This window comes from Ahaetulla prasina, chromosome 1, assembly GCF_028640845.1.
Source record: "Ahaetulla prasina isolate Xishuangbanna chromosome 1, ASM2864084v1, whole genome shotgun sequence".
NCBI classification, from domain to species: domain Eukaryota; kingdom Metazoa; phylum Chordata; class Lepidosauria; order Squamata; family Colubridae; genus Ahaetulla; species Ahaetulla prasina.
The window spans coordinates 5755001-5779247 of record NC_080539.1 but is presented as its reverse complement, the minus strand read 5'-3'; the positions used below and the strand labels follow the sequence as shown (position 1 = coordinate 5779247).

Here is a 24247-nt window from a genome sequence, read left to right as displayed (position 1 = left end):
GGCAGAGGCAGATATTTCCCTCTCTGAGCACACTGAGAATATATCTGCTAAAAAAAAAAAACCTCCGCATTGGTGACAGGAAGGGCATCCGGCCAGTAAACATTCAGCTGCATTCAGATGCCACTGACCAGAGTTACTTAAACAGTTTATTTATTTATTTATTTATTTATTTACATTTATATCCCGCCCTTCTCCGAAGACTCAGGGCGGCTTACAGTGTATAAGGCAACAGTGACCTAGGCATTGTATATAAATGTGACTAATAAATAAATCATGAGTGGATACAGCCAATGACAGTGAATCCCACGTGCAGTCTTCCAATATTTGAGGGGCTGCCACAGAGAGGAGGGGGGCCGACCTATTTTCCAAAGCACCTGAAGGCCAGACAAGGAACAATATGTGGAAACTGATCAAGGAAGAGGTTCAACCTGGAATTAAAGAGAAACTTCCTAATACTGAGGACAATTAGCCAGTGGAACAGCTTGCCACCAGATGTTGTCGGTGCTTGATCGCTGGAGTCTTTCAACTGGACAGCCGCTTGTCAGAAACGATAAGCAGGGGGTTGGACTAGATGACCTACAAGTTCCCTTCCAGCTCTGTTATTCTGCTCCTAAAATTCTTTTGGCATGACTTAGATTCAAGCTTCATGCGCTGCAAAATAGTTTTCGAAACTAACTGGAAAATAGAATAGAATGGAATGGAATGGAACAAAGAATAGGAACAGAATAGAATAAGTACAGAAGGAGAGGGGAGGGGAGGAGCGGGGAGGAGAGGAGAGGAGAGGAGAGGAGAGGAGAGGAGAGGAGAGGAGAGGAGAGGAGAGGAGAGGAGAGGAGAGGAGAGGAGAGAGAGGAGAGGAGAGAGAGGAGAGAGAGAGGAGAGGAGAAGGAAGGGAAGGAAGGGAGAGGAGAGGAGAGGGAAGGAAGAGAAGAGAAGAGAAGAGAAGAGAAGAGAAGAGAAGAGAAGAGAAGAGAAGAGAAGAGAAGAGAAGAGAAAGAAGGGAAGGGAGAGGAGAGGAGGAGGAGACGAGAGGAGAAGGAAGGAAGGAAGGAAAGGGAGAGAGGAGAGGAGAGGAGAGGAGAGGAGAGGAGAGGAGAGGAGAGGAGAGGAGAGGAGAGGAGAGGAGAGAGGAGAGAGAGGAGAGAGGAGAGGAGAAGGAAGGGAAGAGAGAAGGGAAGAGAAGAGAAGAGAAGAGAAGAGAAGAGAAGAGAAGAGAAGAGAAGAGAAGAGAAGAGAAGAGAAGAGAAGAGGATTCTTAGAATAACAGAGTTGGAAGGGACCTTGGAGGTCTTCTAGTCCAACCCCTTGCTTAGACAGGAGACTCTACACCACTTCAGACAAATGGTTGTCCGATCTCTTCTTAAAAACTTCCACTGTTGGAACATTTACAACTTCTGGAGGAAAGTAGTTCCACTGGTTAATTGTTCTAATTGTCAGGAAATTTCTCCTTAGTTCTTTCTCTCCTTGCTTAGTTTCCACCCATTGCTTCTTGTCCTGCCTTCAGGTGCTTTGGAGAATAGCTTGACCCCCACCCTCCACCTCTTCTTTGTGAGAAGTACAATAGCGAAATAGAGAGTCCAAACATCCAAACCATAAAATTACAAGCCAGAGGACTGGGCCTATATGTGCTCAGGATGCTGACATTAATAATTGCGTTGTGCTTGATCCACAGAGAAAATGATGGGTTTTCAGAAATGTGTAGCCACCCACCTTGGCTTTGTTGATCGTGCAGTGAAGCGCGTTGTTTTCCTGATCGTACAGCAAGCTGAAATCTAACGTCCCCAGCGCAGCTGGAAAAGAGGAATAGAGGGTACGTTAAAGGAAAATCCTTTGGTTTCCTCTTCAAATATAAATGAATGGTTGCCAAAAAAAAAAAAAATCTAATTGTAAATTTCTGCAAAAGCAAGATCAGGTGATGTCACAGGAAAAGGACGAAGATTCAGTTCGGAAAAGTTGACTGTCACTGAACCTGGAGGCTCCATTACGTTGTCCCAAAGGGTTTTTTTTTTTTTATTTGAATTTATATCCCGCCCTTCCCCCGAATATCCTTTTTTTTTTGTCACAACAGTATATATAAGCATAAGCATGAAACAACTATACAACATATAAGCGTATATATAATGAAAGGAAACAATAAGACAGGAACGGTAGGCACTTTTGTGCTCTTATGCATGCCCCTATTATCTATAATAGGATGTTATAAATATAAGCAAATAGGAGGATGAAAGTTTTTTTTTTAATTTGAATTTATATCCCGCCCTTCTCCGAAGACTCAGGGAAGCTTACAATGTGTTAAGCAGTAGTCTTCATCCATTTGTATATTATATACAAAGTCAACTTAATTGCCCCCAACAATCTGGGTCCTCATTTTACCTACCTTATAAAGGATGGAAGGCTGAGTCAACCTTGGGCCTGGTGGGACTCGAACCTGCAGTAATTGCAAGCAGCTGCTGTTAATAACAGACTGCATTAGCCTGTTGAGCCACAAGAGGCCCTTTTTTTTTCAAGAGGCAACTGGACTTTGTGGTTTTTTTCTTTCGAAGACGTTTTGCTTCTCATCCGAGAAGCTTCTTCGGCTCTGACCGGATGGTGGGGAATGGAAAGATTTACACTCCTTGCAGACCGCTGGTCATTTGCATCCTTTTTAGAGAGTCGTTGAGGCCACTTGGAGGTTTGTCTGTGTCCTCAGGGTCACCTGAGTAGTGCAAATGGGTGTGGAGCCTTGTACAACACAACTGCTTTCAGCAGATCCAAGAAGGCTCCACACCCATTTGCACAGGTGACCCTGAGAACACAGACAAACCTCCAAGTGGCCTCAACGACCCTCTCAAAGGATGCAAATGACCAGCTGTCCACAAGGAGTATAAATCCTTCTATTCCCTACCATCCCATCAGAACTGAAGAAGCTTCTTGGATGAGAAGCGAAAGGTCTTCAAAGCAAAACAAAGAAAAAACAAAAGAGGTGGTATTTTCCGGTTCTCCGAACTACTCAAAATTTCCGCTACCGGTTCTCCAGAACCTGTCAGAACCTGCTGGATTTCACTCTTGGTCGACCCTGCTTTCTTAATTGTTCTTGTCTTCCGGCAGCTCTGCGCATGCGTACACTGGGAACGGGCTCCAGCTATTCCTCTGCCTCGCTGCTGTCTACCTCCTTCTCTGCCTCCGACGCAGAGCCCTCGTCCGAGCTTTCCCCAGCCCCCAGGACTGGCCCAAGTTCCTCCCCAACCTCCTCACTGTCCAACTCTGCTGCCGCCAGTGGGCCACAACAACCACTTCGCAAAATGGTGCCGGTAAAATTGCAGAGACCTCTCCTAAGCTCCATGGCTTAGGACCGGGGTATTTACGGGACCACCTGCTGCCACCGTTTGCCTCCCATCGACCCGTGCTCTCCCATAGGGAGGGCCTCCTCAGGGTGCCGTCAGCCAAACAATGTCGGCTAGCGACCCCGAGGGGGGGGAGAGCCTTCTCTGTGGGGGCACCCACCCTCTGGAATGAGCTTCCCCCAGGACTTCGACAGCTCCCTCCACGAGCTGAAGACGTACTTATTCTTCCGTGCAGGACTGGCATAAAATTAAAAATTTTAATGGTTTTAAAATTAACCATTTTTATGGTTTTAATGTGTATTTTAATTAATGGGCCAAATTGAATAGTTTTTTTTTTAATCGGTTTTTAGCTGTTATATTGTATGTTTTTTATTGTGTTTTTTACCTGGCTGTAAACCACCCTGAGTCCTTCGGGAGAAAGGCGGTATAGAAATTAAATTATTCATTATTAGCCAGAGAGTTCAACCTGGAAGGAAATATCAACTGGCGATTTGAAATATTGTTGTTTTCCACTGCTCAAGCCTTTTTTTTCCCTTTTGTGCCATGCCTTATTGACCGTGAATTCAATGCACAATTAAATACGATGAAAAAAAAAAAACCCAGGAAAGGCTGGTAAAGGCTAAGCTTCCAGAAAACTGACTGTTTTATGCCAAAAAAGAGCTTTCGGTAGATAATTGTCCCCTAAACTCTAAAGACAGGAAAAGGTATACAATTTGTTTGAAAAATATTTATCAATGCATATAAAAGAGCTAATTTGATGCAGATTAAGGCCCCAGGCTAGAAAGTTGGAGACTGTTAATTCTGGGCATGAAGCCAGCTGGGTGAGTTTGGGGCAGTCATTTCTCTTCAGGCCCAGGAAGAAGGCAAAAGAGCGGAATCACTTCTACCAATGTTGGCAAGAAAACAACAGAGACTAGCAACTGGTCACCAGAAGTCAAGAACTTTGCATTTGGCTCATTAAACTTCATTTTTCAGGTCATTCCCTTTACTTAACATGGCTTTCACAATGTTTACTATTATTGATTGACACCTCCCAGGAAACCTTGATCACCCACTAATACCCTTCAGTTTAATTGTTATAGAACAGGGGTGGACATCTATGGGGACTTTACAAACTGTGAACTTCAACTCCCAGAATTCCCCAGCCAGCCATGCTTTAAGATGGTTGGACTTCCACTCCCAGAATTCCCCAGCCAGCGTGCTTTAAGATGGGTGGACTTCCACTCCCAGAATTCCCCAGCCAGCGTGCTTTAAGATGGTTGGACTTCCACTCCCAGAATTCCCCAGTCAGCATGCTTTAAGATGGGTGGACTTCCACTCCCAGAATCCCCCATTCAGCATGCTTTAAGATGGGTGGACTTCCACTCCCAGAATTCCCCAGCCAGCCTGCTTTAAGATGGGTGGACTTCCACTCCCAGAATTCCCCAGCCAGCGTGCTTTAAGATGGGTGGACTTCCACTCCCAGAATCCCCCAGTCAGCATGCTTTAAGATGGGTGGACTTCCACTCCCAGAATTCCCCAGCCAGCGTGCTTTAAGATGGGTGGACTTCCACTCCCAGAATTCCCCAGTCAGCATGCTTTAAGATGGGTGGACTTCCACTCCCAGAATCCCCCAGTCAGCATGCTTTAAGATGGGTGGACTTCCACTCCCAGAATCCCCCATTCAGCATGCTTTAAGATGGGTGGACTTCCACTCCCAGAATTCCCCAGTCAGCATGCTTTAAGATGGGTGGACTTCCACTCCCAGAATCCCCCATTCAACATGCTTTAAGATGGGTGGACTTCCACTCCCAGAATCCCCCATTCAACATGCTTTAAGATGGGTGGACTTCCACTCCCAGAATTCCCTAGCCAGCCTGCTTTAAGATGGGTGGACTTCAACTCCCAGAATTCCTCAGTGACCATTATGGACATCGGAACTCCGAAATTGGGTCATACCTCCAGGTTTTGGAGACCCGTTATAACTTCAAATGGTCCCTAAGTGACTGGTCATAAATCGAGGACTATCTGTAGTTGCAGCCGTTATTTTGATTTTCTTGATTTTTTTTTTTAATCTTCCTGCAGGCAACCTCGCAATTATCCCGAAAGAGAACAGAGCGGTGGCTAAATATATCATAAATCTAATGCACGAAGGTGGTTTTATTTATCCATTTATCTCTTTATCGGATTCTTAGCCTGATGTAACGAGAAAGAGACTCCTGGAAGGTCGCTAATTAAAGCAAAACAATGACAAGAGTAATGAAAAATGAAAAATATAAAAAGAAAGACCAAACAAAGAAATAACCATTTATATTCTAAAACAGTATCTGCCGTCAGGGGTTAGACTAGAGGACCTCTAAGGTCCCTTCCAACACTGTTATTCTGAACATCTGTATTTTCTGTACAGAAAAACTGTATTTTTAAAGGGCAAACAAGATCAGGGCCAAGTAAACAATGACTTAAAACCATTTGTTTAGTGACCATTCAAAGTTACGACGGCACTAAAAAAATGACTTGGGATTGTTTTTCACACTTACGACCATTGCAGCAGCCCCATGGTCATGTGATCAAAATTCCGAGGCTTGGCAACTGGCATGTACTTATGTTGGTTGCAGAGTCCCGGGAGGGTGGGGGGGTTCACGTGATCCCCTTTTGCGACCTTCCGACAAGCAAAATCAATGGGGAAACCAGATTCACTTAACAGCCGTGTAACTGACTTAACAACTGTAATGGGGCAAAACTCACTGAACAAGTGTCTCACTTAGCGACAGAAATTTGGGGCTCAATTGCTGTCGTACGTCAAGGTTTGCCTGTATGCCCAGAGTGACAAATGGAAGCAAATTATTTGAACATAGAATAGAATAATAAGAGTCGGAAGGGACCTCGGAGGTCTTTTATTGGATTTATCGGAGGCCTTTTATTGAACCTATTTATTTATTGAAACAGATGCCTTTTATTTTCACATTTCCTCTCTTATTTTAAATCAAATCAGCAAACTGAACTCGGAAACGCAGCCTGTCTTCCTTGGCAGAACACAGCTGCTTCCCTCTGGCCACGATTACTGGTGAATATCAAGCCTTAACCAGGGTTTTGTCAAACAATTCTTGGTCACTCATAGGGAAGAGGTCAAAGCAGAATATGCCACACTGCCATGGGTGCAACAGAGAGAGAGAGAGAGAGAGAGAGAAAGAAAGAGGAGAGAGAAAGAGAGAGAGGAGAAAGAAAGAAAGAGAGAGAGAGAGAGAGAGAGAGGGAGGGAGGGAGGGAGGGAGAGAAAGAAAGAAAGAAAAAGGGAGGGAGGAGGGAGGAGAGACAGAGAAAGAAAGAAAGAGGGGATAGAGAGAGAGAGAGAGAGAGAAACAGAGAGAGAAAAGAGAGAGAGAGAGAGAGAAAGAAAGAGAAAGGAGAGAGAGAGAGAGAGAGAGAGAAAGAAAGAGAGAGGAGATTGAGAGAAAGAGAGAGAGAGAAAGAAACAGAGAGAAAGAAAAGAGAAAGAGAAAAAGAAACAGAGAGGAGAGGAAGAGAGAGAAAGAGAGAGAGAGGAGAGAGAGAAAAAGAAAGAAAGAGAAAGAAAGAGGAAGAGAAAGAAAGAGAGACAGAGGAGAGAGAGTGAAAGAGAGTGGAGAGAGAGAGAGAGAAAGAGAGAAAGAAAGAAAGGAGAGAGGAGATAGATAGATAACATAACATAATAACAGAGTTGGAAGGGACCTTGGAGGTCTTCTAGTCCAACCCCCTGCTCACACAGGAAACTCTACACCATTTCAGACAAATGGCTATCCAACATCTTCTTAAAAATTTCCAGTGTTGGAGCATTTACAACTTCTGCAGGCAAGTTGTTCCACTGATTAATTGTTCTGTCAGGAAATTTCTCCTTAGTTCTAAGTTGCTTCTCTCCTTGATTAGTTTCCACCCATTGCTTCTTGTCCTGCCTTCAGGTGCTTTGGAGAATAGCTTGACTCCCTCTTCTTTGTGGCAACCCCTGAGATATTGGAACACTGCTATCATGTCTCCCCTAGTCCTTCTTTTCATGAAACTAGGCATACCCAGTTCCTGCAACCGTTCTTCATATGTTTTAGCCTCCAGTCCCCTCATCCTCTTTGTTGCTCTTCTCTGCACTCTTTCTAGAGTCTCAACATCTTTTTTACATCGTGGCGTCCAAAACTGAATGCAATATTCCAAGTGTGGCCTTACCAAGGCATTATAAAGTGGTATTATAAAGCTGACTACTTCAGCTTCAATTGCAACAATACACGAACACACAATAGATTTAAGCTTAATGTGAACCGCTCCAATCTTGATTGCAGAAAATATGACTTCAGTAACAGAGTTGTTAATGCTTGGTATACACTACCTGACTCTGTGGTCTCTTCCCAAAATCCCCAAAGCTTCAACCAAAAACTATCTACCATTGACCTCACCCCATTCCTAAGAGGTCTGTAAGGGGCGTGCATAACAGCACAAGCGTGCCTACCTGTCCTATTGTTTCCTTTCGTTATATCCAATTAATATAATTATTACGTACTCATACTCATATATATGCTTATATATTGTATCGTTATTTCATGCTTATGCTTATATATACTGTGTGACAAAATAAATAAATAAATAAATAAATTCGTCTTCGGTGCATAAGCTCTCACTGTACATAAAACCTGTAAGTGATAAACCATGATCTTAGTCATCATAAAAATACATTCATCATAAATCACAAGATACAACACTTTAGGGAGAGAATCAACATAAATCGTAGTAGGAAACTAAATAAAACAATATAAACCGTAAAGATACAAGCCACAACGTTATAGTCATAAGTAGAAAAGGAGATTGTTATGGTCCACCAGCAGCCTGCGGAGCTGGCAACAGAGTCGGACAGCGATGAGGCTGTGTTGTGTCCTCCTCGCCCCCGTCCGAACAATGGTTTAATTAGCCGGCTCTTATCAGCTCTGGCAGCAAAAGAATCAGCGTCTGCCAAGAGCCCTCGATAGCTGCCAAGACGCTGGTGAGTCACAACCTTCAGCTCTAGTCAATCTGTGGATTTGCCTGATACAAAGAGACACACTAGCTCTTGCTGCCTTTTATATCCTGTGGGGTGTGGCTCCATGACTCAGCACTTCCTAGGCCTGCCCTACCCCTGTTTCTGTCGTTCCCTTCTCTCCTGCCTACGAAACCTGGGATTGAGCCAAGCCTGATTGCTGTCAGCTGGGTCTGCAGGTGTGGCCTGGGGGGAGGGAAAGAGTCAGGAGAAGGAGGCCTCGTTATCTCTTTCGCTTGGCCTGCTTCTGGCTCCTGGAGCTGATCCAGGGAGGCCAGTGCTTCCAAGGTAAGTCCTGACGGCCTTTCTCCCTCACTGTCCAAATCACTTTCTGGCAGCAGGCCCGGCTCCAAGTCACTTTCGGGCATGGGGCCAGGTTCGGGGACGGGAGCCACAACAGCCTGAGGAAGAACATGGGCCAGTCCTGGAGTCTGGGGAAGTCCCGAATGAGGGCTCTGCGTCGAAGGCAGAGGTGGGGCCAGGGCCATCGGGAAGTGATGTGCTGACTCCAGAACCTCCAGAGGTTGACAGTAGTGAGGCAGAGGAACAGGAGGAGCCTGTCCCTAATGCACGCATGAGAAGAGCTGCCAGAAGGCAAGAGCAGCTCAAGCAAAGAGGACGACTCGGGAGTAGGGCCAAGAGATGATTGGCCCCTCCCATAAGGCTTAAAAGACCAGCAACGGTGTTTGGGCTCTTTGCTGGAAAACAACGTTGATAGCTTTGTCTTGTTGCATTTGTATCGGTGTCTTCTGAACTTTTTGCCAAGAAAGGCCTTTGGCAGTTTGCCTAATTGGACCAAGGTTGGTGATAGGACTGAGGAATTAGTGTTGGGAGGAATTTGCTTTAATTTAGTTGGACTACGCTGGGAATGAGTTAATTCTCAGCTGTTCTATGAAAGTTTGTTTGTTTTTACACTGACTGAGTTTCCTACTACCTACTGGGGCCTGGGTCACAACACTCCCCCCTGCTGACATATCCCCTGGCCCATCCTCTCCTTAAACAGACCAGCGTTGTCCTTGATTGTCTCCGCTGGAGTTAATTTTGCCCAAAGTAGCTAAGCTGTAACATGAGGGCTGGCACGGAGCAGTGATGGATAGACAGTTCAGTGTTTCCTGATTCTGGGGTCACCTTGGACCTTCCAGCTGTTCGGCAAGCTTTGCTCGGATCAGGAAAAAAAAAATCAGAATTAAAAGCAGACCCACACACACACACACACACATTTGCGAAATCAGGAGAGAGTGAATTTAAATTGCCCGAGGATTTCATGTCACGTAATCTGGGCTGGGTTGGGGGCGGGGGGGGCGGTTTAGGCCATCGACGAGGCAAAATGGAAGGGTTGAAAATTATTTCCAATGAACCAGATCACAGAATAGAGGTAGACCTCAGCTTACGACCACCACCGAGCCCAGAATTTACGTCGCTATAAGTGAGAAATGTGTCCTTAAATCCTCGCTGCGGTCCTTAAATCAGTCACCCCGGTGTTCAGTGAACGTTGGTTTCCCTCCATTGACTTCGCTTGTCAGAAGGTGGCAAAAGGGGATCACGCAACTCCTGGGACACCGCAACCGTCATAAATGTGAGTCAGTAGTCAAGCATCCGAATGTAAAGGGACCTTGGAGGTCTTCTAGTCCAACCCCCTGCTCTGGCAGGAAGCCCTATACGTCCCCCATCCCGACAGGACGTTGATCTTTTAGGACATAATAGGATTAACCCACCACCATTAGAAGAGCCAATAGAGCTCACTACATTTTACAACCCCAAGAAGCGTTTCAAAAACTGTACAAAAATCCTTGCACTCCCTCTGGGTCAGCTGCCCCAGAACCGCATGCTGGTTTGGATCACTAAAAAGGGCCTCCTTTCCCATCGGCCTCCATTTTATTTCAGGCAAATGGTTATCCAATCTCTTATTGAAAACGTCCAGTGTTGGAGCATTCGCAGCTTCTGGAGGCAAGCAGTTCCACTGGTTAATTGTTCTCACTGTCAGGAAATTTATCCTTAGTTCTAAGTTGCTTCTCTCCTTGATTAGTTTCCACCCATTGCTTCTTGTCCTGCCTTCAGGTGCTTTGGAGAATAGCTTGGCTCCCTCTTCTTTGTGGCAACCCCTGAGATAATATATTGGAAGACTGCTATCATGTCTCCCCCAGTCCTTCTTTTCATTAAATTAGACATACCCAGTTCCTGCAACCGTTCTTCATATGTTTTAGCCTCCAGTCCCCTCATCATCTTTGTTGCTCTTCTCTGCAGTCTTTCTAGAGTCTCAACATCTTTTTTTACATCATGGCAACCAAAACTGAATGCAATATTCCAAGTGTGGCCTTACCAAGGCCTTATAAAGTGGCACTAACACTTCACGTGATCTTGATTCTATCCCTCTGTTTATGCAGCCCAGAACTGTGTTGGCTTTTTTGGCAGCTGCTGCACACGGCTGGCTCATATCTAAATGGTTGTCCACTAGGACTCCAAGATCCCTCTCACAGGTACTACTATTGAGCAAGGTACCACATATACGGTACCTGTACATTTTGGTTTTTTTGGCCTAAATGTTGAACCTCACTTTTTTCACCGTTGAATTTCATTTTGTTAGATAGCGCCCGATGTTCAAGTCTGTCAAGATCCTTCTGTATCTTGAGCCTCTCTTCCGGAGTGTCGGCTATTCCTGCCAGCTTGGTGTCATCTGCAAATTTGATGAGTTCCCCATCTATCCCCTCGTCCAAGTCATTGATGGAGATGTTGAAGAGTCCTGGGCCTAAAACAGAGCCTTGGGGTACCCCCACTGCATATTTCTATTCCTAGCGTCTTTCTCCCAGCTTGGAACTGGACCAGCTGGATTTTAATTCCGACACCCTCAAATATTGGAACACTGCTACCATGTCACCCCCTAGTCCTGCTTTTCATTAAACTGGACATACCCAATTCCAACAACCAGAAAGGAGGAAGGCAGAATAGAGGAAACAGTCAAACAAGGAATCAATGAAGAGTCTCTCTATGTCAGATATGGGCATTTTCCGGCCCCTGGGCCATATCTGACCTTTGACAGATATGCCTGGCCCAGAAAAAAATTACTTTTACATAGTCCTTGACCAGTAGTGGGATCCTACTGGTTTAACAACCGGTTCGCTGAGCATGCACGTGCCCGACGTATGCTACGTGCGCAGTTTGCAGAAAACTACAAACTGGTAGAATACCATCACTGTCCTTGACTTACAACGATTCATTTAGAGATCGAAGTTAGAACGTTGCTGAAAAGGAGTGACCGATGCCATTGCCGTATCCTCCGTGGTCACATGATCAAAATCCAGTCACCTGGCAACTGGCATATATTTCGGTTGCTAAGCGAGACAGTTTTTAAAGGAGTTATGCCCCCCCCTTTCACGACCTTTCTTGCCCCCCCGGCGTGAAGCGAATCACTGCCGTTGTTAAGTGAATCACACGGTTGCGAAGTGAATCTGGGTTCCTCACTGACGTTGCTTGTCAGAAGGTCGCAAAAGGGAGTCGCGTGAACACTGCAACCGTCATAAGTACATGCCAGTTGCCAAGCCTCTGAGTTTTGATCACATGACCACGCGGATGCGGCAACGGCCATGTTAGAAATGAAGTCCCTTGTTTCAGCGTCGTCGTAACTCCGAACGGTCACTAAGCGAATCGTCGTACATCGAGGGCTAACGATAGCCGCTAGGAGTCAATACCGATTCGATGACACATCAGCGATCGTATTAGGTAAATGTCTATATATATCATTTTTGTTTTATTTATTCCGTTTTTATAGCCGCCCGTCTCAACCCAGGGACTCTGGGAAGCAATACAAACATCTATATACAAATATTACGCATTTATGAAAAGAGAGCTTACGTTTCATATTTTCGGGGAAATAGCTTGAAGGAACGACCTGCGAAATTGCAAATGGAACTGTTTGCAGAAACGGGGGCCGGGGGGGGGGAGGCATCATAAGGCAGAGATGTCGAAGAGTGAACGTCTCAACACCATTTGCGATTTTGATGAGCCGCGAAAAATGAGAAAGGAAAAAAAAAAACCCGACCGTCGGTTCCTTGACTTAATAGAAGAAGAGTCTCTTTGCTTGGCTGATTCTCCCCAGTAGAAAAAAAAAACACCAAAAGTCTTCCAATTTAACCTGTTCTGACCCAGCTCCACAAACACGACAAACCATCTGACGCGAACTCAAAAGATTCCTTTATTAGGAGCGCCGGCAGGCCCGGCAAAAAAAACCTCTCTCTCGGGCTTAACACGTCCGTCGGGACGGAAGATGAATAGTTGTCTGCCACATCTCCGCCCCCTGCCTTTTATCCCCAGCGCTATGGGTGGGACTTCGCTAGCAGCAGTGTTCCTCCGTCCCAAGGACCGGCTCATTGATTTCCACTGCTCTCCTCTCCTCTGCCTTCTTTGCATTCGCACATCAGGCACTGGACCCAACTGTTCCTCCTCTTCCTCCTCAGCCACCTCCAGTCCTGGGGGCTGTTGACTCTCCATCTGAGAGCTGACGGACGGTCCAGGCTCCACCCCATCTCTCTCTCTCTCTGCCAGCTCCATTCCCTCTTTGCCCTCGGAGCTCTCAGGTTGCCTAAATGCTGACCCTGACTCCCACGCCTCCTCCTCCTCCTCCGATTCGGCTGTTGGACGGGCCGGCCACAACAGGGAAATTCAAGCTGTAAAAGAGACTGGGGAAACAGCAAATAAATCGGAATTTCTATGCCTGTTTTCGAAATATCAAAAACGGCACCGCCGATCTCCACACACACACACACAAACAAACATTATACATCTATGTGCGACATTGCAACCCGCGGAAAGAAAAGGAGCAGGCTTTCCGTTGAAAGAGAAGAGGAAGTCCTCGACTTACAACCCATTCATTTAGTGACCGTTTAAAGTTACCAAGGCACTTTTTTTTCCCCCAGTAGGACAATTCTCTAAAAACAGTACCACTGAGTTTTGAGATAGCTTTGGGGGCCGAATTCTTGAAAAAACAGGTAGTTCTCAACTTACAACTGTTCCTTTAGTGACCGTTTGAAGTGACAACGTCGCTGGAAAAAAAAATAGAGCCGCTTTCCTCCAGAAGTTGTGGGTCTCCAACGCTGGAGGTTTTTAAGAAGAGATTTGACAACCATTTACCTGAAATGGTCTAGGCCAAGGCTCTGCAAACTTGGCTCTTTTAAGACTTGTAGACTTCAACTCCCATGTCGTGAGTGTGGAAAAGTGGTCTTTATTTTATATGGCTTTTAGTGTGTTATCTAAATCAGGGGTCTCCTGTTGTGGTCCGTCAGGAGCCTGCGGAGCTGGCAACGGAGTCGGACAGCGATCAGGCTGAGGTGGGGCCAGGGCCATCGGGAAGTGAGGTGCGGATTCCAGAGCCTCCAGAGACTGATAGTAGTGAGGCAGAGGAACAGGAGGAGCCTGTTCCTAATACACGCACGAGAAGAGCTGCCAGAAGGCAAGAGCAGCTCAAGCAGAGAGGACGACTCGGGAGTAGGGCCAAGAGATGATTGGCCCCTCTCATAAAGACCAGCAACGGCGTTTGAGCTTTGCCAGAAAACAACATTGGTAGCTGCGTCTTCTGCTCCGTCTTCTGCTTCGTATACGTCTTTGTTTTTGTGGCTTCTGGACATTTGCCAGGAAGGGCCTTTGGCAGTTTGCCTAATTGGACCAAGGTTTGTGAGATAACTGAGGAATTTGTGTTGGGAGGCATTTGTTTTACTTTGAGTTGAACGACGCTGGGAAAGAAGTAATTCCAAGCTGTTGGAATAAGGTTTGTTTTTCCACAGACTAAGTTTATTACTACCTACTTGGGTCTGGGTCACAACATCTCCAACTTTGGCAAGTTTAAGCCTGGCGGACTTCAACTCTCAGAATTCCCCAGCCAGACTTAACATTTCCAACATTTCCAAGGTTGGAGACCCCTGATCTAAATGCAGGTGGTCTTCACCTTACAACTGTTCGTTGAGTAACCGTTCCAAGTTACAACGGCACCCAAAAAAAGTGACTTATGTAACTGTTTTTCACAGTTACAACCTTAGTAGCATCCCCAGAGTTACGCGATCAAAATTCAGAGGCTTGGCAACTGGCGTGTACTCATGACAGTTGCTGCGTCCTGGGGTCACGTGATCCCGTTTTGCGACCTTCTGACAAGCAAAATCGGCGGGGAAGCCGGATTCACTTAACAACCGCGTGACTAACTTAACAATGGCTGTGCTTCGCTTAACAACGATGGCGGGAAAGGTTATAAAAACGGGGCAAAACTCGCTTTGCATGTGTCTCACTTTACCACATAAACCTGGGATTCCATTGTGGTCGTAAGTTGAGAACTACCTCTCTTCTGTCTGTTGCTTTGACCTTACAGGAAAAGATACTCTTTTGGTTCATCTATTTCAAAACGCTAAAAATTTAGAATTTAGAATAACAAGAGTTGGAAGGGACCTTGGAGGTCTTCTAGTCCAACCCTCTGCTGAGGCAGGAAGCTCTGTACTACTTCAGACAAACGGTTGCCCAACCTCTTCTGAAAAACTTCCAGTGTTGGAGCATCCACAACTTCTGGTGGCAAGTTGTTCCGCTGGTTAATTGTTCTCACTGTCAGGAAATGTCTCCTTTAAACTTTCCTTTAAACGCAAGTCAGTGCAAAAGGCCTTTTTTTTTTAAGTGTCGTCGTAAACTCGAACCATCACTAAGTGAACGGCCGTAACTCAAGGACCACCTGCATCGCTGCAATGTGCAGGTAAACTTCTCCTAAAACTAAAATCCTACGGCATTTCAGGACCCCTTCACAAATGGATATCTGCTTTTCTGTCTAACAGACAACAAGTGGTCAAAATTGGCAATGCTCTATCAAATCCTGTTCCTGTCAAGAGTGGCGTTCCTCAAGGCAGCGTCCTTGGACCAACACTCTTTATACTATACATTAATGATCTTTGTGACCATATCTCAAGTAATTGTGTTCTCTTTGCTGACGATGTCAAACTATTTAACACCACAGACAATACATCTATCATTCAAAAAGATCTTGATCATCTAATTGCTTGGTCTAAAACTTGGCAACTCCAAATCTCAACCAGCAAATGCTCAGTCTTACATATAGGAAAAAAGAACCCAAACACTAAGTACATACTTGATGGACATTACCTTACAGATGACCCCCATCCCGTTAAAGACCTTGGATTTTTCATATCAAATGATCTAAGTGCCAAAGCCCACTGTAACTACATAGCAAAAAAAGCTCTAAGAGTTGTAAACCTAATCTTGCGTAGCTTCTTTTCCAAAAACACCACACTACTAACCAGAGCATATAAAACATTTGCTAGACCAATTCTAGAACACAGCTCGCCTGTTTGGAACCCTTACCACATCTCTGACATCAATACAATTGAACGTGTCCAGAAATATTTCACAAGAAGAGTTCTCCATTCCTCTGAAAACAACAAAATACCTTATCCCACCAGACTTGAAATCCTAGGCTGGAACTCCGTCGCCTTCGACAAGACCTAAGTTTAACTCACAGAATCATCTACTGTAATGTCCTTCCTGTTAAAGACTACTTCAGCTTCAATTGCAATAATACAAGAGCAACCAATAGATTTAAACTTAATGTCAACCGCTTTAATCTAGATTGCAGAAAATATGACTTCTGCAACAGAATCATCAGTGCTTGGAATACTTTACCTGACTCTGTGGTCTCTTCCCATAATCCTAAAAGCTTTATCCTAAAACTTTCTACTATTGACCTCACCCCATTCCTAAGAGGACCATAAGGGGCGTGCATAAGCGCACAAACGTGCCTACCGTTCCTGTTCTGTTGTTTTTCTTTTTCTTCTTCCTATATATATATATGCTTATACCCCCTTATATTTACTCATATATATGTTTATATACTATATAATCTTTTTGTGTGATGCCTACATATATTGTTGTGACAAATAAATAAAAAAAATAAATAAATAAATAAAAAACCTCTCCTGTAGGGCTGGCTCGCGTCCTGCGACCGACACTTAACGCCAAGCTTTGCAATCTGCTCTCCCCGCCTCCCCCTGCCGCCACCCTCCTTCTGCTGTGTGCTTCACGCTTGACATTAATCCTGCAATCAGGCTATTAATTAGAAACCCCGAGATTGGAAAATAAACCCCAGCCGCGTGTGGTGTTGTTTTTTTTTCTTTTTTAAAAAATGAAATAAACAAATCTGCTCTTCCAGATGCCTTCGAGCCGACACAGCAATCCCGGAATGGGCCCTTGATACCGTTTATTATTAATGCTTTTAAATTTATTAGTTGGGGGGAAGAGAAATAATAATAAAATAAAAAATAAAAAAGCTGCTAAAAAAGCCAACACAGTTCTGGGCTGCATAAACAGAGGGATAGAATCAAGATCACGTGAAGTGTTATTATCACTTTATAAAGCCTTGGTAAGGCCACACTTGGAATATTGCATCCAGTTTTGGTCGCCACGTTGTAAAAAAGATGTTGAGACTCTAGAAAGAGTGCAGAGAAGAGCAACAAAAGATGATTAGGGGACTGGAGGCTAAAACATATGAAGAACGGTTGCAGGAACTGGGTATGTCTAGTTTAATAAAAAGAAGGACTAGGGGAGACATGAAAACAGTCTTCCAATATCTCAGGGGCTGCCACAAAGAAGAGGGAGTCAAACTATTCTCCAAAGCACCTGAAGGCAGGACAAGAAACAATGAATGGAAACTAATCAAGGAGAGCAGCAACCTGGAACTAAGGAGAAATTTCCTGACAGTTAGAACAATTAATAAGTGGAACGACTTGCCTGCAGAAGTTGTGAATGCTCCAACACTGGAAATTTTTAAGAAAATGTTGGATAACTATCTGACTGAGATGGTGTAGGGTTTCCTGCCTGGGCAGGGGGTTGGACTAGAAGGCCTCCAAGGTCCCTTCCAACTCTGTTGTTATATTGTTATAAAAGAGGAAGAAAGGTTGCTCTGTCGTACCGATGCCCCAGGCGATGCCTCTCAGCGTGGGCTCCTGCGTTTTTTCTCTGCCACAACGAAGAGGCATTCTCAGAAACGTGGAATTTATATTTGTAAAGTTTGATCCATGGTCAGCGTCCTCCTCCTCCTCTTCCTCCCCACACCCCACAAACCTCACTCCCCTCTCGCACTGATGGTGTTACCCAGTTGGGTCATGAAACGTCTGCAAGAAAAACACCAAGTTCAGAGAGCACCAAGGACCCTGCAATTCCTCTTCCTCCTCCTCCTCCTCTTCCTCTCTGCAACCCCACCACTCTCTTCTAGCACTGATGATGTTACCTAGTTGGGTCATGAAATGTCTGCAAGAAAACCACCAGATTCAGGAACCCTACAAGTTCAACTCTTGAGCTATAAATATTCCCTTCTATCAGTATACTCAGACACACCCATACAGACACTTCTGTCAATCAGGCTGCCATCTAAATCCTCTTTATCTGTTCGTTTTTTTAAAAAATGGTCAGAGCTTGTCTTGAAACATCAAAAGGAAAAGTTCAAATTCCAATTCATTTGGAGGTCATTGCCAAATTGCAAAAATAGTTTGGGTTGGGTTTTTTTTTTTTTTAATTCCAGCTTTATTGGCCAGGTGAATTAAAACTGTGAGGACTAGAAGCATGGAAAATCCTATGTTGTAATGCGTTGCACAGTGGGAGTTGAGTAACATGCAAGCCAGATTAATCCTGCCTGAATGCACTCAGACCTCCATTATCCCAACCTTGATAAGTTTCAGACACGTGGACTTCCACTCTCAGAATCCCCCAACCAGCATGTTTTAAGATGGCTGGACTTCCATTCCCAGAATCCCCCAGCCAGCATGTTTTAAGAGAATTGGACTTCCATTCCCAGAATTCCCCAGCCAGCATGCTTTAAGACGGGTGGACTTCCATTCCCAGAATTCCCCAACCAGCATGTTTTAAGATGGCTGGACTTCCACTCCCAGAATCCCCCAACCAGCATGCTTTAAGAGGGGTGGACTTCCACTCCCAGAATTCCCCAGCTAGCATGCTTTAAGATGGGTGGACTTCCACTCCCAGAATTCCCCAGCCAGCATTCTTTAAGATGGGTGGACTTTCACTCCCAGAATTCCCCAGCCAGCATGCTTTAAGAGGGGTGGACTTCCACTCCCAGAATTCCCCAGCCAGCATGCTTTAAGATGGCTGGACTTCCACTCCCAGAATCCCCCAACCAGCATATTTTAAGAGAATTGGACTTCCACTCCCAGAATCCCCCAGCCAGCTTGCTTTAAGAGAGGTGAACTTGCACTCCCAGAATTCCCCAGCCAGCATGCTTTAAGATGGGTGGACTTTCACTCCCAGAATTCCCCAGCCAGCATGCTTTAAGAGAGGTGAACTTGCACTCCCAGAATTCCCCAGCCAGAATGCTTTAAGATGGCTGGACTTCCACTCCCAGAATCCCCCAACCAGCATATTTTAAGAGAATTGGACTTCCACTCCCAGAATCCCCCAGCCAGCTTGCTTTAAGAGAGGTGAACTTGCACTCCCAGAATTCCCCAGCCAGCTTGCTTTAAGAGAGGTGAACTTGCACTCCCAGAATTCCCCAGCCAGCATGCTTTAAGATGGGTGGACTTTCACTCCCAGAATTCCCCAGCCAGCATGCTTTAAGAGAGGTGAACTTGCACTCCCAGAATTCCCCAGCCAGAATGCTTTAAGATGGCTGGACTTCCACTCCCAGAATCCCCCAACCAGCATATTTTAAGAGAATTGGACTTCCACTCCCAGAATCCCCCAGCCAGCTTGCTTTAAGAGAGGTGAACTTGCACTCCCAGAATTCCCCAGCCAGCTTGCTTTAAGAGAGGTGAACTTGCACTCCCAGAATTCCCCAGCCAGCATGCTTTAAGATGGCTGGACTTCCACTCCCAGAATCCCCCAACCAGCATATTTTAAGAGAATTGGACTTCCACTCCCAGAATCCCCCAGCCAGCTTGCTTTAAGAGAGGTGAACTTGCACTCCCAGAATTCCCCAGCCAGCCTACTGACTGGGGAATTCTGGGAGTTGAAATCCATCCATCTTAAAGCTGGATAGGGTGAGAAACACGGATTTAATTTACTAGCTCCTCAGGTTGACCTCACTGTTAGTATGCAAAGAGATTCTTAATGAATGCATTTGGTATCACAAAGGTTTGGCCTAAATAAATATTAATTTTTCTGTTCTACCTTTGTCTTTGTTCGATCCTTTCGGTAAGAATATTTCTGGCATCCCCAGCACACTTCAACGCAAATGTAAATACACAAACACGCACACACGCAAACACCAGAGACCTCGTCCGCCTCTTCTCCTCAAAACAAAAAAACCTTGAAACTTCTAAGGAGGCAAAGGGGACGCTTTAATGATTCCTCACGCCAGCGGCAGTGTTTTTAATTATAATCACAATTATCTGTTTGATTTACACTTCTCTGTTATGGCTTTATTTCTCCACGCATCCGTGAGAATTTATTTATTTCTTTATTTTTGTCTTTTTGCATACACCGATAAACGCTTTTCCGGCCTGCGACTGAAACCGTCTTTTCTTTTTTGCGTATTTCTTTCTTTAATCAATTTACCCTCGCATCTCGCCAACAGCGAATCTGTGCAGCGGACACTATTAAAAAGAAAGCACAACACAACCCAGAGGAGCAACTCACAACGGAAGAGAATCTGTGTCATTCAAAACTGGACTACCTATACCAGTGATGGCTCACCTTTTTTGCCATCGCGTGCCAAAAGAATAGAATAGAATAGAATAGAATAGAATAGAATAGAATAGAATAGAATAGAATAGAATAGAATTTTTATTGGCCAAGTGTGATTGGACACACAAGGAATTTGTCTTGGTGCAGATGCTCTCAGTGTACATAAAAGAAAAGATACGTTCATCAAGGTACGACATTTACAACACAATTGATGGTCAATATATCAATATAAATCATAAGGATTGCCAGCAACAAGTTACAGTCATACAGTCATAAATGGAAAGAGATTGGTGATGGGAACGATGAGACGATTAATAGTAGTGCAGATTCAGTAAATAGTCTGACAGTGTTGAGGGAATTATTTGTTTAGCAGAGTGATGGCCTTCGGGAAAAAACTGTTCTTGTGCCTAGTTGTTCTGGTGTGCAATGCTCTATAGCGTCGTTTTGAGGGTAGGAGTTGAAACAGTTTATGTCCAGGATGCAAGGGGTCTGTAAATATTTTCACGGCCCTCTTCTTGATTCGTGCAGTATACCGGTCCTCAATGGAAGGCAGGTTGGTAGCAATTATTTTTTCTGCAGTTCTAATTATCCTCTGAAGTCTGTGTTTTTCTTGTTGGGTTGCAGAACCGAACCAGACAGTTATAGAGGTGCAAATGACAGACTCAATAATTCCTCTGTAGAATTGGATCAGCAGCTCCTTGGGCAGTTTGAGCTTACTGAGTTGGCGCAGAAAGAACATTCTTTGTTGTCCTTTTTTAATGATGTTTTTGATGTTAGCTGTCCATTTTAGATCTTGCGATATGATAGAACCCAGAAATTTGAAGGTTTCTACTGTTGATACTGTGTTGTCTAGTATTGTGAGAGGTGGAAGTATGGAAGGGTTTTTCCTAAAGTCTACCACCATTTCTACGGTTTTGAGTGTGTTCAGTTCCAGATTGTTTTGGTTGCACCACAAGGCTAGTCGTTCGACCTCTCGTCTATATGCGGATTCGTCATTGTCTCGAATGAGACCAATCATTCAATCAATCAATCAAAGTGAGGGGCAGTGCACGGGAGTTGTGTGCGCATGTGCCCCACACCCATAATTTTATATGCCCCACCCGTATGCACGTGCGACCCCACCTGTGTGACCCCCGCTTTTGGCACGCGATGGCATGGTAGGCCCAGTAGGCCCGTTTTTTTGCCCTCCCCAGGCTCCTAGAAAGGGTCTGGAGCCTGGGGAGAACGAAAAACGGGCCTTCCGATCCCACTGGAAGTGAGGAAACGGGCCATTTCCAGCCTCCAGGGTGTTGGGGTTACCCCCGGAAGCCCACCAAAGGCTGGAAGCAGCGTGTTTCCCGACTTCCGGTGGACCCAGAAGGCCCAAAAATTAGCTGGCCGGCGCGCGCATGCACGCCAGAGCTGAGCTCACATGCCCACCAATATGGCTCGGCGTGCCACCTGTGGCATGCGAGCCATTGGTTCGCCATCACGGACCTATACTATTTACTCCTGCTTTGGGGGGGGGTTAGACTAGATGACCTATATCTGTGATGGCGAACCTATGGCACGCGTGCCACAGGTGGCATGTGGAGCCATATCGGTGGGCACGCGAGCTCAGCTCCTTTCCGGGCGTTCTGGGCCCACTGGAAGTAGGGAAACAGACTTTTTCCTGCCTCTGGAGGGCCGATGTGTGTGTGTGTGTGTGAGGAAGGCCTGTTTTTTGCTCTCCCCAGACTCCAGAGCCTTTCTAGGAGTTTTGGGAGGGCAAAAACGGCCTTCCCACCCCGGGACAGCCCGTTTGTCGACTTCCGGTCCCACCAGAAGTTGGCAAACGGGACGTTTCCGGCCTCTGGAGGGCCTCCAGGGGGGGTGGGGAAGGCCGTTTTCACTCTCCCCAGGCTCCTAGAAAGGCTCTGAAGCCTAGGGAGGGCCAAAAACAGGGCTACTGGGCCCACCGGGCCATCGTGTGCCCAAAGCAGGGGGGGGGGCACACATGCGGGGGGGGGAGGGCATGCATGCGCAGGGAGTGGGGCACATAGAATTATGGGTGTGGACACGCATGGGACCCTCCCCCCCCCGCGCTCCCTCCTGCTTTTGGCACCGCGATGGCAAAAAGGTTAGCCGTCACTGACCTTCCAACTCTTTTAATCCGTTAGATATTTCCTGAAAGTTAGAACAATTAATCAGTGGAACGACTTGCCTGCAGAACTTGTGAATGCTCCAACACTGGAAATTTTTAAGAAGATGTTGGATAACCATTTGTCTGAAGTGGTGTAGGGTTTCCTGCCTGGGTAGGGGGTTGGACTAGAAGACCTCCCAGGTCCCTTCCAACTCTGTTGTTGTTGTTGTTTGTTGTTGTCATTATTCACCTTTGTGTAGACTGGGCACATAGTACACCTGGTAACAGCCCCAAAGCCTGAACACCCCCTTCTTTTGCCAACACTACCCTTTCTCTAATTCTTCATTTTCTTAATTATAAGAAAAAAATTACAATTAGTCCTCAACTTACAACAGTTCATTTAGTGACTGCTACGACAGCACTGAAAAAAAGAGACGACCGTTTTTCACACTTACAACCGTTGCAACTTACAACCCATATGTGATCAAAATTCAGAGGCTTGGCAACTGTCTCATATTTATGACGGTTGCAGTATCCCCAGGGGTCGTGTGATCCACTTTTGTGACCTTCTGAGGAAGACTGATTCACTGAACCGTGTGACTAACTTAACCACGGCGGCGATTCGCTGAACAATGGTGGCAAGGAAGGTCGTAAAACGGGGCAAAATTGACTCAAAAAGCGTTTCACTTAGCAGCAGGGATTTTGGGCTCCACTGCGGTCGTTAGTCGAGGACTACCTACCTAATTGCCCTCAGCTGCTTTTCCATTGATTATTCCTGTTTTCATTTGCATTTTTGCTGCCATATACTTTTTTTTTTTTTTTAAATCTTTTGTAGCTGATCTATTTTTAAGCTCTCTGGCTAATTTATTGAAATTCGCTATTCCTTTTTTTCTGGCAGGTTGGTGAAAGGTAAATGTTTTTGTCTTTCTGATTGATAAGCAGGAGAGACAATAGTTTATACCGCAAGAATAGAACGGAACGGAACAGAACAGAACAGAACAGAACAGAACAGAATACAACAGAACAGAACAGAACAGAACATATGGAATGGAATGGAATAGAATAGAATAGAATAGAATAGAATAGAATAGAATAGAATAGAATAGAATAGAATAGAATAGAATAGAATAGAAAATATGGAATGGAATAGAACAGAATTACAGAGTTGGAAGGGACCTTGGAGGTCTTCTAGTCCAACCCCCTGCTTAGGCAGGAAACCCTACACCACTTCAGACAAATGGTTGTCCAACCTCTTCTCAAAAACTTCCAGTGTTGGAGCATTCATAACTTCTGGAGGCAAGTTGTTCCACTGATTAATTGTTCTCACTGTCAGGAAATTCCTCCTTATTTCCAGGTTGCTTCTCTCCTTGATTAGTTTCCACCCATTGCTTCTAGTTCTACCCTCAGGTGCTTTGGAGAATAGTTTGACTCCCTCTTCTTTGTGGCAACCCCTGAGATATTGGAAGACTGTTGCCATGTCACCCCTGGGCCTTCTTTTCACTAGACGTTCAAAAATTAGAGAGAGAGAGACAGAAAGAGAGAGATGATAGATGATGGATGGACGGACGGACGGACGGACGGACAGATTGACAGACAGACATAGGTAGACTGGTTAGTAGATATGTAGGTAGAAGATAGATAGATAGATAGATAGATAGATAGATAGATAGATAGATAGATAGATAGATATAGATAGATAGATATAGATAGATGATGGATGGATAGATAGATGATGGATGGATGGATAGATAGATAGATAGATAGATAGATAGATAGATAGATAGATGGATGGATGGATGGATAGATAGATGATGGATGGATGGATGGATGGATAGATAGATAGATAGATAGATAGATAGATAGATAGATAGATAGATGATGGATGGATGGATGGATAGATAGATAGATAGATAGATAGATAGATAGATGATGGATGGATGGATGGATGGATAGATTAGATAGATAGATAGATAGATAGATAGATAGATAGATAGATAGATATAGATAGATATAGATAGATGATGGATGGATAGATAGATGATGGATGGATGGATGGATGGATAGATAGATAGATAGATAGATAGATAGATAGATGGATGGATGGATAGATGATGGATGGATGGATGGATGGATGGATAG

The 24247-nt window shown here is 45.0% G+C and overlaps 1 protein-coding gene across 1 annotated transcript in view; it reads right to left on the bottom strand.

Annotated features, from left to right (window-relative positions):
• LOC131188537 (rabphilin-3A-like) overlaps window positions 1-24247 on the bottom strand; it is a 289054-nt gene that overhangs the window by 159353 nt on the left and 105454 nt on the right. The window contains exon 11 of the mRNA XM_058163849.1: window positions 1711-1790. Coding sequence (XP_058019832.1) covers window positions 1711-1790 — 80 coding nt within the window. The remainder of the gene's footprint in view (window positions 1-1710; window positions 1791-24247) is intronic.